This window comes from Sinocyclocheilus anshuiensis, unplaced genomic scaffold (assembly GCF_001515605.1).
Source record: "Sinocyclocheilus anshuiensis isolate Anshui unplaced genomic scaffold, SAMN03320099.WGS_v1.1 scaffold914, whole genome shotgun sequence".
Classification (NCBI taxonomy): Eukaryota; Metazoa; Chordata; class Actinopteri; order Cypriniformes; family Cyprinidae; genus Sinocyclocheilus; species Sinocyclocheilus anshuiensis.
Genome location: NW_015539870.1, coordinates 1,395,841 through 1,411,707, shown reverse-complemented (window position 1 = coordinate 1,411,707; position 15,867 = coordinate 1,395,841). Strand labels below are relative to the sequence as shown.

The 15,867-nt window shown below is 38.6% G+C and overlaps 1 protein-coding gene across 1 annotated transcript in view; it reads left to right on the top strand.

Moving 5' to 3' along the window:
- The first annotated feature begins 10,243 nt into the window (after positions 1-10,243).
- LOC107685180 (LIM/homeobox protein Lhx1-like) overlaps positions 10,244-15,867 on the top strand; it is an 8,269-nt gene continuing 2,645 nt past the window's right edge. Inside the window, exons 1-4 of the mRNA XM_016481691.1 lie at positions 10,244-10,812; positions 12,170-12,393; positions 13,051-13,328; positions 15,214-15,379. Coding sequence (XP_016337177.1) covers positions 10,643-10,812; positions 12,170-12,393; positions 13,051-13,328; positions 15,214-15,379 — 838 coding nt within the window. The 5' untranslated portion in view covers positions 10,244-10,642. The remainder of the gene's footprint in view (positions 10,813-12,169; positions 12,394-13,050; positions 13,329-15,213; positions 15,380-15,867) is intronic.

Here is a 15,867-nt window from a genome sequence, read left to right as displayed (position 1 = left end):
AATAAATTAATCTTGATTTTTCCTGTCAGACTGAAATTTCGCTTTTTTTTTACCTGGTATACACTAGGGCACTGACATGTACACTTGGGCATTATATATGTGTGTGTATATACACATCTCAGAAAAGATGGATGTCAAAATCATAGTCACAACTGGATAGGGTACAAATATGCAAAAGATGCTGGAAAACCAAAGAATTTGTAGTATGTGGAGGATTTTTCTGAAACACAGAGGGCAGTTTAACTGTTCAGGACAAACAAGAGACTCATGAACAACCATAAAAAAAAAAGAAAGGGAAAAAAAAAGAATAAAGCATATGGTTATGAAGCATAACTTTTGAACGGGTCATTTTTATAAATTCAGCCATTATTTTGTCTTGTGGACTACATGTAAACATCTTTTATGTAAAATATATTATTCAGGACAGTACTAAATCAAAAATAACATGCATGTTGTATGATCGCTCTTATTTTGGTTGAACCCACAACCTTTTGTGCTGCTAACGCAATGCTCTACCACTGAGCCACAGGAACACCTAGTCAACACAGATGCTTTTTTTTTTAAGCATGCAATGCATATATTGCACTAAAAAGTAACCACAGTTGATATGTGCCCCATTGTATTAAATAGAGCTTGATTCATTGAGCCTCTCCCTTTTTTTGCAACACCCTTAAAAAACTCTGCAACCGTCTGTCTATCTATCTTTAACAGATATATAGTTATCTAGAAATGGAGTGTGTAGGTGAGATTTATGTTCAGTGTAATGCATACACTTGCTGGTCGGCCTAATCGGCATTTCGTGAGGCCGGTCAGGAAGCGGGAGAAACAGTGAACCTGTGATGCTCTGATAGGGGATTCCTGCAGGCCTGATTAGATCTAGGGCATGTTTGTCTTCCAGTAACAGGAATTACATGATTTGTAAGGGGGCCTGGCTTCCAGCAGCATTTGAGTATTAATTCCCACCCACACCCTGAGGAGAAAGCAGGGAATACATAAAGAGCCGGGATCTTTCACACCACAAGAGCAGTCAATAAGACATCATATACTGTGAGGGTCTGATGCATAGATCTGTAAGGTGAATGGGGAAATGCTGACCTAGGCAGATATAATTTTCTCATATTCAAAAGTGTAATAAATTAATCTTGATTTTTCCTGTCAGACTGAAATTTCGCTTTTTTTTTACCTGGTATACACTAGGGCACTGACATGTACACTTGGGCATTAATTTATATGTCATTTGTAATTTATGTGTAGCCTTTTTATCATGTTACGTATAGATGAAATTGCAGCTTCATCAATGGGGAGAGTTACATTGCAGTCTGTTCAGTCACAGTGGGATTAGGATGCCTTAAGGGTGTGTGCTCTTTTAGATGGTATTTTCAAACTAAGGTCTGCTCCAGCGGTCCCTGCCATGTGGACCCGGCAGACCCGCAAACAGGTCAAGGTGGGTGCCATTCCCATGGCCCTGACTGCCTGTCACTATGCCAGTGTGCTAATTTACAGCCAGCAACCCCTTTATCCTGTCCTGCCTTGCCAGCCAGCAACTCAAGGGTGTGAAGATGCCAACAGCATGCTCCGCTGAAGACAAATCAGCCTCAGACTCTCATAAAACACCCAGAGGTCATGACCTCTTCACCTTTTCAACCCATCACTCCCCGTTCCTACAGCCCTGCCTCCCGCCATGCCTACCTGATGGCCCACTCAGGCACAAACACACAAGAGGAAAAACAGCTCCAAACAAGGTAACGGTCTCATCTGAGCTCACTGTACAGAGAAAACTATTTGCATGCCCACCCTCCGTTTCAGCTCTCCAGACGCAGCAGGAGGAATATGAAAGTCTGTAGTCTGTGAGTAAAGCAGCCGAGATATCTCGCCAAACGTAGAGTGAGGAACTGCTGGAGTACAGTGGAGCAGCACCTCATTCAACTAATGGCCCTGGAACAACAGGAGGGCCAGCAGCAAAAATGGGTTTGTCTGGCAATCGGCATTCTAACCAGTTTCTTGGCTTTTGTTGTCTGCTGAAAATGAGAATATTTTCTTTTCAGAGCAGCATGCAGTATTTTTTTTTCCTCTGTGTGAGGCGTTTTGTTCGTTCACTTCAACTTTTGTCCCTTTCAAATGGGAATGGTTTTGAAAGTGTTGGTTTTGAAAGCCCAATGTCATCATCTAACAATCATTCTCTTTATCAGTACACAGTAGTTTGCTTTTTGCAGTATCAGAGCCAAGATGAGTAGAACATGACTAGAAATCCAGAAAGCTCCTCCTTTTGAAGGTCGGCATTTGCTAAAAATATTAGCAAAATATGTCTTGAACTCATACCTGATGGACACAGAAATGTTGGCGGATACACTACCAGCTCACTGTTTGTGACTGATATAGCTACAGCCAATCCAGATAATCCACTCCCTGAAATAAACTGTCCCATTAAAATAAAATGTTGCCCATATAACTAATTGAAAACCCTGCATAATTTGGAGGGGATCCCAAGTAGGATAAGAGGCTGGTGCAAAATTAGATTATTAGCAGTGTGATGTAATTTATTCACAACCTCATACGACCAAACATCCTCAACAAAACTCAGAAGCATGCTTATTGTTTATATTAAAGTCCTAACCATAAATTACTACCTTATATGTCTATTTAAAACCAGCATTGCTGTGGTGGTAATGACTAACAGCGAGGAGATTTGGAGTATGGCAAGGAATCCATTTATAAATCTCCTTAACTATTACTATAACTATCACTGGACGTACAGGTTTAAAATGGCACTGTAGGCAGATGTATCTGGACTAGTCGAGAACATCACGTCTTTATATGCTCGTGCTAAGTCGCGTGCGCTCGGCTCTCAGCGGCCCTAAATCCACAGCGCCTGCTGACGTGAGGAATGCTGGGGTGAGAGCGTTTTGCCTATGCATTAGCCATTCATTTCGTCTGTTTGACACCTCTCCAACATAAAACCGTACGGCGGAGGTAAAATATCTCTCTCCTGGCGAAAATAAAGCTTTGTCTCCCTCCTGATCTATAGGATATAAAATAAAGCCATGGCTTTGATGGTGGCTTTACCTTATGCAGGGCTTGCTCTTTGTGCACACAAAGGCAATGAAGATGAATGAGGAGGGATTTCCGGGGCCTTGTCTCCCGTGGTCCTTTAGGATCACCCCTTTTCTTGTGTTAACTGCAGACTCTGGTGAAGTTAGTCAGGCAGCTTTATTATTGATCCATAACTGTCGATTGCCATGAGAAGGGATGTGTCCAGTCTGTTCATATTTTTTGTTTCTAACCTTGGATTAGCCTACATCGACCAGCACCGTTTACATTTTCGTCAATTTAAACGCTATAGGCATTCTTTGTGTTTTACGTGGTTTGTTATATGTTCTGCTAGTCGCACTAATGTTCTTCATCTCTACTGCACGTTTCCTAAAAACATATTCGTCTGTCACGTGAAAACGTTCGTAGATAAACTGAGCACTTCAGATCACTAGCTAAATCCAGTGTGTGTAGTTTAAACGGATCTTTCTTCTTGCTTTCACAGTTTATCAGAGGCAAAGGGGTACTTAATCAATGCTATTAACGCATGTTGATTATTGCAAATGTGGATGTCCGCCGTTGTCTTTTATTTGCATCTGTTACGTTTTCTAGCAGGCTAAAGGCGAAGTACCCCAGCACATCAAAATGATCCACATCTCGTGCACACCATATTAAACGCGTTTATCTGGGGTCACTTTCATTAATCAAATCTTAACCAAAGCCGTAATCATTTTTATTCAATTGAGAAATATTTAAATATAACTTTAAGCTCCTCGGAGATGTATTGCATCTCTTCGCGCTATTTTTATATTGAGGAGAGTTGGGTCGTAAAAAAAAGTCATTCTTGGTTTACAAAAAATAAAACAAATGCATAAAAATATAATGCTTTATAATGCTTTAATTCGGCCCCTGGCTGTTGATATCAGCAACAGACAGGACTGTACTCGTGCATGCTCTTGGAGCTTCAGTGTAGAAATCTGCTCCTGTTTAGTAGCTATCTGCTGATTTTCAGCCCCGCAGCCAGTCCCCTGAGCATTGCCCACTGCGCGATAATATCTCAAAGGGAGTGGTTATCACCACACATTATATTATAATCATTAGTGATCCTGGCCCTTTCACCCACACTGCTGAATAAGCGCTGGGAACCATTAATCTAAACTAGAGCGACCACTCTGAAAGACTGCTCGTTTCCATTCGTGCCCAGAGGGGAATAATAATTTCTTGTCACTGCTCGTTGGTTGGCTGTCGCTAATGAGGTAATGACGTAGATATTCTTATGTTTTTTGTTGATGTTTACCTGCATCAAGAACGGTTATCTTTTTGTATAAGATAATATAAAGTTATTATAAATTTAAATGTTGATTAGGCCTATAATAAGCATATCGCTTTCCATTGGGGGAAAATAAATTGCATCGTGGTGGTGTATTCTTGCTTTCCTTCCTAACTCAGCTAATTTTTCATCTCAAATGTAAACAAAATGTTATGTTATTGTAACACTTATTGTGCCAAATATAGGTATCTGATTCATTAATAATCAAATTTGTGGAAGCCATTTTATAAATAAATGCTTGTTCTGATTTAGTTGTCTGCAGCTAACAAAAAAAGGTCCCCAGGACGTCCCCTAAATGGCCTCTGAGGTTAAATACAGATTTAAAATCATAAGATATAGTTTAATAGCTATGATACTGTTTTTGAAATAAATTCTTTGCATAGCTATGACAGGAAACACTGGCATCTAACATACCTTGGGGGAAAAAAACAGTTAATCTTAAAAAAAATTACAAATAAAATCATATACATAAACCAAAATAGGAAATAAAACAGTTATCGAATAAGCATGTGTCCTATTCTGTGTCCTCAACTCCTGAAACATTGGTGTCTCATATTTTAAATATGTATATGTGTGAAAATATTCAGATGTAACTCCCTTTGTAATCATTAACATTTTCATAAGTAACTGTAATTTAATTACACTTTTTTTTTTCTCAGTAACTGTAACAGATTACAGTTACATTTATTTTGTAATTAAATTACGTAGTTACATGTAACTAGTTACTCCCCAACACTGGTCAGGTCTGACGATAAAAGCCCACGCATGGGCGACTGGATTTTTCAAGTGTTGTCATGGAAATGGCAGATGAGGGACGAAACATGGACGTTCGCAAACTGGCTCCGACGAATGTCCTCCGAACGTCCGCCAGCGAACGTTACAAAGCGGACCAAAACCGGACGTAAGTGGACGTCCTCGAAACGTCCGCCAGCGAACGTTACACGGCGGACCAAAACCGGACGTCCTCAAAACGTCCGCCAGCGAACGTCTAAAAGAGGACCAAATGCGGACGTAAGTGGACGTCCTCAAAACGTCCGCCAGCAAACGTTACACAGCGGACCAAATCCGGACGTCCTCCGAACGTCCGCCCCCGAACGTCACAAAGCGGACGTACTGCGGACCTAAACGGAGGTTCGAAACGTCCGGGGGACGTCCCCTGTTTGCTGGGGTTAAATTTGAATATAAAAGACTGTTAATCCTTGGTCTGGGATGCGAGGCCTAAGCGGTCTCCGTGTCTGTGTTTGATTATCGGGTTTAGAAGAGAAATAACAGCTGTACCAGTGATGGGATTTCGAGATCTATAACCTCAATCGAATATCTCTTGCCAGTCTTCGGCAGAGTTGGAAAGTCAAGAAAAATGTTGTTGGTCAATAGTGAAGCTACTGGATTATGTTCGCTTTGTATGCGCACAGGAGCGTTTCATTTGACGTGGTTACACTAATGGACTGATAATTATTCCTGAACTCTTTATTTACCCATAAGTCAACAGGTTTAGATTCGTTGAGTTAGTCTGGGATTTAGAGTTCATATTTTTGGTTGGAGACTGCTGTAAGGAATATAATTGCAGAGGTCTTGCTTCAGTCGTCCCTGACCCCTAATCGGTTTGGACATGCTGTGGGTCCGGGTTTGATCGCTGCACATCACCTCGCTGCACCGCAGAGCCGAAAAGATTGACACAACGCGGTCCTGGAGCGCCACACGCCTATTGTCCACACTGCGAAAATAAAGACATTCTCTTGAAAGCAAAGCAAGACACATGCTTCATTGCAGTCATATTTAAATTCTTACCCCCCCCGCCCCCATGCATGAAAAATAAACATTTTGATTTTGGGGAATAAAAATTTCAATAAATAAATAAATAACAGATAATATACTATAAATACAATCATATTTCTATCATTTTAAAATATAATGTCATAATGTAAATATCAGCACATCTATGTCTTGCTTTTGTAGCTGCACTACCCTGACAGCTTTTTTTTTTTTTTTACTATACTACAGAGCATGTTGCTAACAGGCATTCCACATATCATGAATAAAACGCGTAAACAAACAGGCAACGGTGCAGAGCGATATGGAGAGGAGCCCGAGGCACAGAGCCCCCCTTTACTCGGGCTCCTGGCTGTCCCGGTGCACCAGCTGATCAAAGCCCGAGTAAGGGGTAATATTTCTCACTTTATTACCGGAGTCACAGCGTGTCTGTACAGCCGGCGATCACACACTGCTCTGCCCACACTAACTCAGTTCATGTAGCCTATCGTAGCTATATAGGATGACTAGCCTACATGCGAAAAAATACACTAAAACACTCACTCTCTTAATATTAAAACAAGTAATTTGCTTTAAGATGACATTTTCAAATTGCATTTACGTTTTTTTCTGTCTGCAGTCCAATTTTAAAACGAATTATTGAACGACTTTTAGGAATGAAGCATCTAGCCTATATCAACACACAAACAAACGAAACGAAAAAAAGTCCTAATGTTTTAAAAAATATATATTAGTCAAATTAACATTATGGATAATTTTAGATAATTCCAAAAGATTGGATTATTACTCATTTTTTATTTTTTATATATTTTTTTGCATATCACCTGCGTCACATCACAGGCTGTGAACTTATTTTCCCAAATGCATTAATCATGACGTGAACAACAGAAATGTTTGTCTAGACTCCAGACGTTTTGCCTTTTAACAAATTTCAAATGAACCGTTTCAATATGCACTTGGCTGAGATTTGATCTGCAACACAATTTATGTCATGATATATTTCTGAGAATTTTTACCGTATCTATAAACCACTAAGGTAACATGAACGGTTTGATTCACTCGCTCGCTTTTTATGTTTCTTTTTCGAAAACGCTTCTGCGCTAAGAGCATGCGTAATGCAGCGAGTGTAGTTTGACAGGCATTTGGTCTCCCAGCGGTGAGAATTTTTCGATCGATAGCTCCCTCTAGCACTGCTCCATCTCCAGACTCGCCGTTTTTTCCATTCGGTCAGTAGTCCACCTGACGATGCCACTAATTGAAAGCTTTATTCCCATCATGGATGAGTCAGCATGTCAAATTATCAGTCTGCTAACGAAATGGATACATTTGTAATTATGATCATTTATCTAGATATTAATGAAACTTCCCTCGTAAAATAAACATGAAATATAGAAGTTTAATTGTTTCAGAAGTTCTACCCAAAGTGGGAAGCAGATTTTGTTCATATAACCTGCATATGAGATTTTTCATACATGATAAACGAACGAAGGTCACTTTTAGGTTATTAAAAAGTTACAAAAATTACATTTATGGAGTTAAGAGTAAAAGTATTTGCAAATGATTTTTAACTGTTAACATATAATACCATAATGATAATCAGTGTGAGAAAATTATTTTTATTGTGCAGTAATAAAAATAAGTTTTATCTTCTAATAATGTGATAATATACACTAAATATGGCCGAAATAAGCTGAAATGGTGGTGTTAAGAAAAATATATCCACGGAATTTTTGTTGCACCGATATTAAAAGATTATTGTATAATGATTTTTTTGTTTACGTTCTATATACTTGAATATACTATATTGAATATACTCTCTATATTCAACTCTCACTCTCATTATTGCAGTCGAAATATCCAGTGGATTTGCATGCCCTCCAAACTGGGAGAAAAGACTAGTTCAAAGGAGATACGGGGAGGGGTGGTGGCCGCATAGGCGACTGCAAAAGATGGAGTGTGTTCATCTTTTATCTGTTATTCTTCGTGAAACAACACATGTCATCCAAGGGTCCCACAGTCAAAGAGGAGCGCTCCCTAGACGCTCATCGGCAGCTGTTTCTGTGTGTTGTGTAAGACCCTTTGCTTCCATGGCGTGGACCAGCTCCACTATGCCGTTTTACATGAGACGTGGCCGATATGCACAAAGTTGCGTGGTATTGATTCCAGATTCCAGACTGGAACGTTTGCACAACATACGCTGACAGAATGTAAATAGCTAAGATTGTGAGGTTGAGGGGCGTGTGTGTGTGTGTGTGTGTGTGTGTGTGTGTGTGTGTAAGTTGGAATGACCGAGTCAGTTTATGGTGGTGAATGGTGTCAGTGTCACACATGAAGGCAAAGGTTCAAGAGGTTTGAAATGAGATTAGGATCTTGTACGTGTCCTTTAATGATATTGAATTATTACATTGATACAGATATTCGCTGTGAAAATTTCAGATGAGGTTAATGTGCATACAGCAAAAACGAAACATTTCATATTAGTAAATAATTCTTGTACAGAAAATATTGCAATAATATTACACACTGAACACATTTGTTATTATTATAAAACATTAAAAAATAAGATAAAGGGTTATAGAGATTGAAAGATTTAACGAAATTATTGTCCATCTATACAAGGAAACAAACCAATACAATCTGAAATTGTTCTAAATTCAATAGCCCTACACTATTTTTTTATTTGCAATGAAATGTAGCCTAACTATAAGCCACATATACTTGAAGAACACGATGTATATTGCTTAAAACCAGAAGAACGGACTTAACAGATCTAACAAAACACCATAAGGTGTTTGGACCATTAGAGGCTGCTGAGGTGATCTAACATCCTGTAAAGTTTAGAGCCCTCTTGTCTTTCACGTTCTCTCGTTTAACAAAGGACCAGTGGAGGATGTAGCCTATAGTTCGTAAGTGTCTTTTCGTTGATTGAATGACGTAGTTTAAAAGGTTAAACAAACTGTCTAATTGTCAAAATGAATATAAAGAATAGCTTTAAAAGTTAGTTTTTAAAGCTGCGTAAAATTGCATTATTGTTTCTTACTGTACTAGGAAATAGAATGGCTATAAATTAGATTTAGTGTCAGCGAAGAAATGAGCTCTTCGCATTAAAGTTCTCGCCATAGACAAGTGAACGTATGATCTTCTACAGCAAAATACGTCATTATTTTATGGCATAGCCTACTTCATGAAGGTTTCAGGAAACATTCTATAAGTTGTCTTGATAGTTACATGTCAGATACAATAAAAAAGGTGAATCATATTATGTTTGCGCTGTTATTCGATATAAAATGAATAAAGAAAGAAGTAGCAATGCATATTCCAGAGTAAGCATCCTTTTCTTTTTAAGAAATAAACGCAACCACACACAGTTACACAACAGTTTTCACAGCATGACGTGTCCTGAATATCTTAAAGTAGGTTATTGACACATCTACCTATGTATAAACAATTCGTAAATTATCAGATATGTACCTTATCAAATGTTCCGCGGATCCACCAGAATGGACGAATATTGGAAAATGACGAGATAAATAAAAAATAAAATTTAGGAAGACTTTCGAATACCAAGTTCTGTTTTCTGACTCTCCGCATTAACTAAGATATGACAGTTTCTGGGATTTTTGACAATTGGTGTCTTCTGTTCCCTATAAATAGCGCGGAGTGTGCCGGTAAAGCGGCGAGGGGATAGCTAATGGTTACTTGAACGGAAAGCCGCTGATTGGCCTCGGCCCGGAGTGACGTCAGGAGGCTGTGAATAAGGCTGGCTCTTGTGCTTTCAGGAACATGCAGAACACCGGAGGCTGTTGGGGGATCGTATTCAGTCCTGCAGCGAGATGTCACGCGCATTCTGTTCACACTAGCATCTTTCGCCTCTTCTGTCTTACCGAGGAAACAGCACACGTTACTGAGGGAGACGCACTTTTCAAAGCGTTTGGCCATTGCATCTTTCAGAGGGACGTACACAGTGGATACGTGGACATGGTAAAGTGCACTCTAGTGTCTCTGGGCTCGCATGTCTCGTGTGCCAGTTCCGTCCAAGACCGGTTGCATTAGATGTTTGTTTATGAAAGACTTTAATGCACATCGTCATCAATGCTTCACCTTGTTTTTGACAACGGCGACGTGCTTTTTCCGCAATGATGTCCTTGTCTTTGTAGCCAACGAGCAGTTGGTGTTTTGAAAGATTTCTCTATGCTTGCTTCATTTATGCATCACAAAATTTGGCAAGGAAGAGGATGAGAAATAATGACTGACAACTGAAGCACTACCTCATGAGAAGATCCTCTTTTATCATCTTGATTTTGGACCGCTACAGGTCCATCCAAATACACAGAAGTGGTGAATATAATTAAAACTTCTTGATCTTTTCCTTTCGAACCTGTTCGCAAAGACTGACTTGGAGCATCCTTCAGCGTTACAACACTTTCCCTTCTCTCTTTGGAAAGAGAGAAAACAGGAGCAGACTCTCAGGTTGTGGACACCACGGCAGTAACTGTGGGAGCACATCCAAAGACAATGGTCCACTGTGCGGGCTGCGAGAGGCCTATATTGGACAGGTTTCTCCTTAATGTTCTGGACAGAGCATGGCACATCAAGTGCGTACAATGCTGCGAGTGCAAATGTAACCTAACAGAGAAATGCTTCTCTCGAGAAGGAAAACTGTATTGCAAAAACGACTTCTTTAGGTAAGCTCCTTGTGTGAATTCGACTAATAAATATTACTTTTTTTCTGCTCTGCATCTATTACTGTGATAGATGGAAATATAATAGTTTATAGTACATAGTATGTGCTTCAGAGATACGGGTATAATTGTCTACAAGAACAATAAAATAAGTTGGCAATATTTTTAAACATCGACAACATACAGATATAACGGGTTGTTTTGCAGCTATGAATAGATTAAATATTATTTAATATTTTGTGTAATTTACCGTTCATAGGTTATATATAATTTCAAAATGACAGTTAATTTTCAAAAGAGGTTTCACTTATTTGAGAAGTAGCTTAAAACATCAACATGCCTCAAATCACCCATTTCTCAAACACTCAAAAATATTTACAGTGCTACTTAAATTTAGAGAATTTTCTTAAACTTAAACAAGTTCAAAATGCTGTTAAAGCTTTACAAATCGCATATATGTATGCAATTTTGCATGATTTCATTAGAATTTAGGGCTTAAATTCACACTAACATGAAGTGTGATCCTAAGTACTGTCAACACGACCGACTTGTTTGATTCTTTGATTAGGACGCCCATTAATTAAATGCTTGTTAATTCGAACTGTTATGCAAAATGACGAGCAGATACACTAATAGTCTGTGTACTCGTCCGCAGCAAGGGTTTTGCAGGAAATCACACTTTGTTTACAACGAATGGCAGCCAGGGAAGCCACAGGGATCAATGCTTTGCCAGGGTAGTTGAAAGTGTAACGCGGCCCAGTGGCAGGCTGTCTGCACAGCCCATGTGTCTGCAGTGGTTTGAGTTAAGATGTGATAAGTGGATTCGAATAATAAACGACTTTGAGATGGAAACCCTCAGACAATGTAATCACAGACTCAGAATCAACAATCTGTACAGAGAATCACAATACACATTATTGGTCACAATTAAGTGGTGAGTATTTACTGCAGTGGTGTTTGTATTGGAAGAATATACATGTCCTTTTGTTACGGGGGATTATTAATTATGCTTTAACGCACATTAAAATACATGCAAAATAATTCTAAATTATAAGTATTATAAGTATAATTTTATTTAGGCCTACAACAGAAAAAAATGTGTACTAATACATACCTACATTTTATTTTAATTTGCGTTAGTGCATAATCCATGACAATAAAACAAATAATAATTGTGCTAAATATTATTCAATAAAATGACAGTGATGATAATATTAAACATTTACGAACACTCTTTTTATATACACTCAAATATAAACGATGCTATTCCATTAATTTGGTCTGGTTTGGAGCTTTAGATTTTTTAGCTGATGTGTTAACGTGTTATAGTGACCTTTTTTCTTGGTCTGTTCATTTGCAGGCGCTTTGGAACAAAATGCGCAGGTTGTGCTCAGGGGATCTCGCCGAATGACTTGGTCCGGAGGGCACGGAGCAAAGTGTTTCATCTGAACTGCTTCACATGCATGATGTGTAACAAGCAACTATCCACGGGGGAGGAATTGTACATCATAGACGAAAATAAATTTGTCTGTAAAGACGATTATTTAAGCAGCACGAACGGAAAAGACACCAACCACCTTTCAGGTGAGTAAAATGAATGGAATGATACGAGAACTGAAAAAGAAAAAATATTTTGCACACTGCAAGCGCCCATTGTTTTGCCCATATTATCTCGCTTTATCAATAATACTTAATACACTCGATACGATTAATAAGGTATCTTTTGATCTAAAGAAAAAGAAACATGAAAATATTTGACTAATATAAACTGTGCTGTCTTGAAGTCCTTTATTCAACATAATGTCTCACAAAAACATTATTTTTGTTCTTAAAAACTAAAAGAAATCTTCAGACGGTGTCATGCATAATATATTTTGAAAAGCATTTCAATTTTTATTCCAAATTCCGTGTGAAATGAAATACAGATTTTGCTGCATTCATTTTGTGGCCTATTGCTAGCCAGTTTATTTTCTATTAATCTTTTTTCACTGCTGTAGACTAGTGCATTATGACAGTTCCGTCAACTCTACGTACCAGTGTTTCTTTGTTCTTTCTTTGTTTATTCCTTTCTTTTGTTTTTATTAAATCTTGTGTTTCTTTCTTTTTATTGTTTCTTTGTGTTTATTTATTTATTTTACATTCCATTGTTTAGTGTCTAAGACTTCTCTGGTCCCCATGTCTAATTCTGAGGTTTTTATTTCGACCCCCTGTTTCCGACGGCCCTTCTTTCCCCCCATTCAGTTACAGCTTGCAGTGATCCTAGTTTATCGCCAGATTCGCAAGACCAGCTTCAGGACGATGTTAAGGATGCGGAAAACGCAAACTTATCGGACAAAGAGACGGGTAACAATGAAAACGATGACCAGAACCTCGGAGGCAAACGGAGAGGACCGCGTACCACTATTAAAGCAAAGCAACTGGAGACACTGAAAGCGGCGTTCGCGGCGACCCCCAAACCAACCAGACACATCAGGGAGCAACTGGCGCAGGAAACGGGGCTCAACATGCGAGTTATTCAGGTAAACTTACACATTATTACAAAAAAATAATAAAAATAATACATATATAAATAATTACACTAATACTAACAAACTTTATTTACTGGTAACCTATAATTGCTACGTTTGCTGCTAGTAATTTTGAGGACAAAAAGAGATAGGCCTATAACGAGAGTTTATATAGTGTGTGATTCTTAGACATCTTGTGGTACAAATTTCTCTTCCTGGATGAGACATGAAAAAGCAGACATGCGCCTTCATTGTGCCTGTTCTTTCCAATCCTTGAGGCAAGACTATTTGAATAGAAATTAGGACACTTTTTTTGCTGGCACCTGTAAATATTTGGAAGTAACATTTATATGGTTAGCCTTTTTATACTTGACTTGAGAGATGGAGAGGCACGCCAGCTGGCATCAGACTGGTGAGAACGATGGGAGTCTTGGCAATGCAGCCCCAACACGTTTTGCGACCACATTTAGACATGCTGTGACGGTTCTCAGTCAAGTGGAAACGCAGAAATCTGTCCCAGTGTCTGTCAAAGTACCTTGTACTAGGTGGTTTTCTACGAGAAATTGAGAATCGATCCTTGCTTTTTTGTCGAGTGAACGGCAAAACAATGAGAGTCCAGCCAAGGCGCGCAGCACACTGGCGAATGTGCGCCCTCATTTACGCACGCTACATGGGATTTGTCAGCATCGTTTTAAAGAGCCTCATTTTGGTATTTTTTTCGGCGTGAGAGATCCGATAAGAACACAGATAAAGCATCATCAACATTAAACGTCTCGTAATAGATTGGTGCTGTGGGGATAAAGTCTTAAAATGAGACTGAACGTAAGATCAAGTGCAGTGAATGGGTTGAGATTAATACAGTGGCGAGGTTGGATATTTAAGACCGTCAGAATAAACTATAATTAGCAAAAGGAATTCAAGGGTGGATATATAGATTACGAAATAATAACTGCACAGAGCCGGTTAATATATCGGTAACCACCCTCCTATTAAGTATTAATTATAGATTTGAAGTCCCCGCTGCTGCCCCCTCAGTCGGAGTAAATGGAGGGTTAAAAGATCATTAAAGTGAGGTTAGATCCGTCTCTCTAACGGTGACGATAATTACGTGTAATCTTGTCACTATAATACGAATGTGTTCAGTCACTTCACAGGCCTACCACAGTAGACTGTGAAGACACTGCTCTGAACCAATAAAAAATGGTAAACTTGACATGTAAACATTAGGCCATAGTGTCAGACTGTTAGGTTTCCAGGTAGGTTCTTTTAATTTAATGCACCACTCTTATCTTATTTGTCATTGCACTCACTGTAAAATAATAATAATATAATAAAATACAAAGTGCAATTGCTGCCTTAAATTTTCAAGTCAAAATGGTGCCAAATGCCGTTTGCATTTCTGACCACTTTGAATTACTAATAAATAAATCTGAGTGACTAATAAATAAATCTGAGTTGACTCTCTCAAAACTGTAAAATCAAGTAGAAATTGCAGAACTGATTGTGACAAATTAAATGGGTGGAAATAAAATTCTGACACCATTTACACAGTGCAGAAAATGTATCGGTCTCATACACAAATAGGTTAATAAGACTTAAATGTTTTTATTTTGTTAGCTGATAATAAACTTTTTGTTTTTTTCTTAACAGTTTATGTTTATCCATGTTGTTTATATAACTAAGCACAGAGTCGCACTAATAAACTAATACTTATGTAATTATTTCGTGAAGCTGCATACAAACAATGCACACTGATATTGTTTTTACCATTGCAATTGATTGTTGTGACGTGCTCCACTATCACTCTGACACTGTTCTGTAAAGTGTTACCGATTTTAGCACACCATTTTGATAAGCTGTTAATAGATTTCTGTTGCTATTTGTCCATGTGCACTAGGTATGGTTTCAGAACCGGCGGTCCAAAGAGCGGCGCATGAAACAGCTGAGCGCGCTCGGCGCGAGGAGACACGCGTTCTTCCGGAGTCCGAGAAGAATGCGAACGCTCGTGGACAGACTCGAGCCTGGAGAATTAATTCCAAACAGCCCGTTTTCATACTATGGAGGTAAGATATAATGGCGTATTGGAGACGTATCTATCTTAAACATTTGTCTTAAATAGGCCTATGTATTTCTTTCTCGCGCTGGTTTCATTCGTTACGCATCAGAAGTGAAAATGGTTGAGTTACGCGACGGATACACGTTCAAGATGTTTTTTTTTATTATTCGTTTGTGTTTTGTTTTAAATATTTAAATGGTCTGCAAATATAAATTTTGGTTTTGTAATTAGACTGGGCTTCTGAACGTGGAAAATTAAAATTAGTAATCTACTGGCTATTTTTTCATGTTATCCGTGTGTTTGATGCTTTAATGTTTTGATATCGTCAAACAATTGATTGATGTTGTGTTGCTCTTTGAAGAACTTTTGACAGCTGCTTAGCCGTTTCGTCTATTTACTTCATTTTTTTAATCCACAATGGCGTGCATGTTCCAAGTGTTTTATTTCTAGTTTAGTTATGTTACACACACACACACACACACACATATATATATA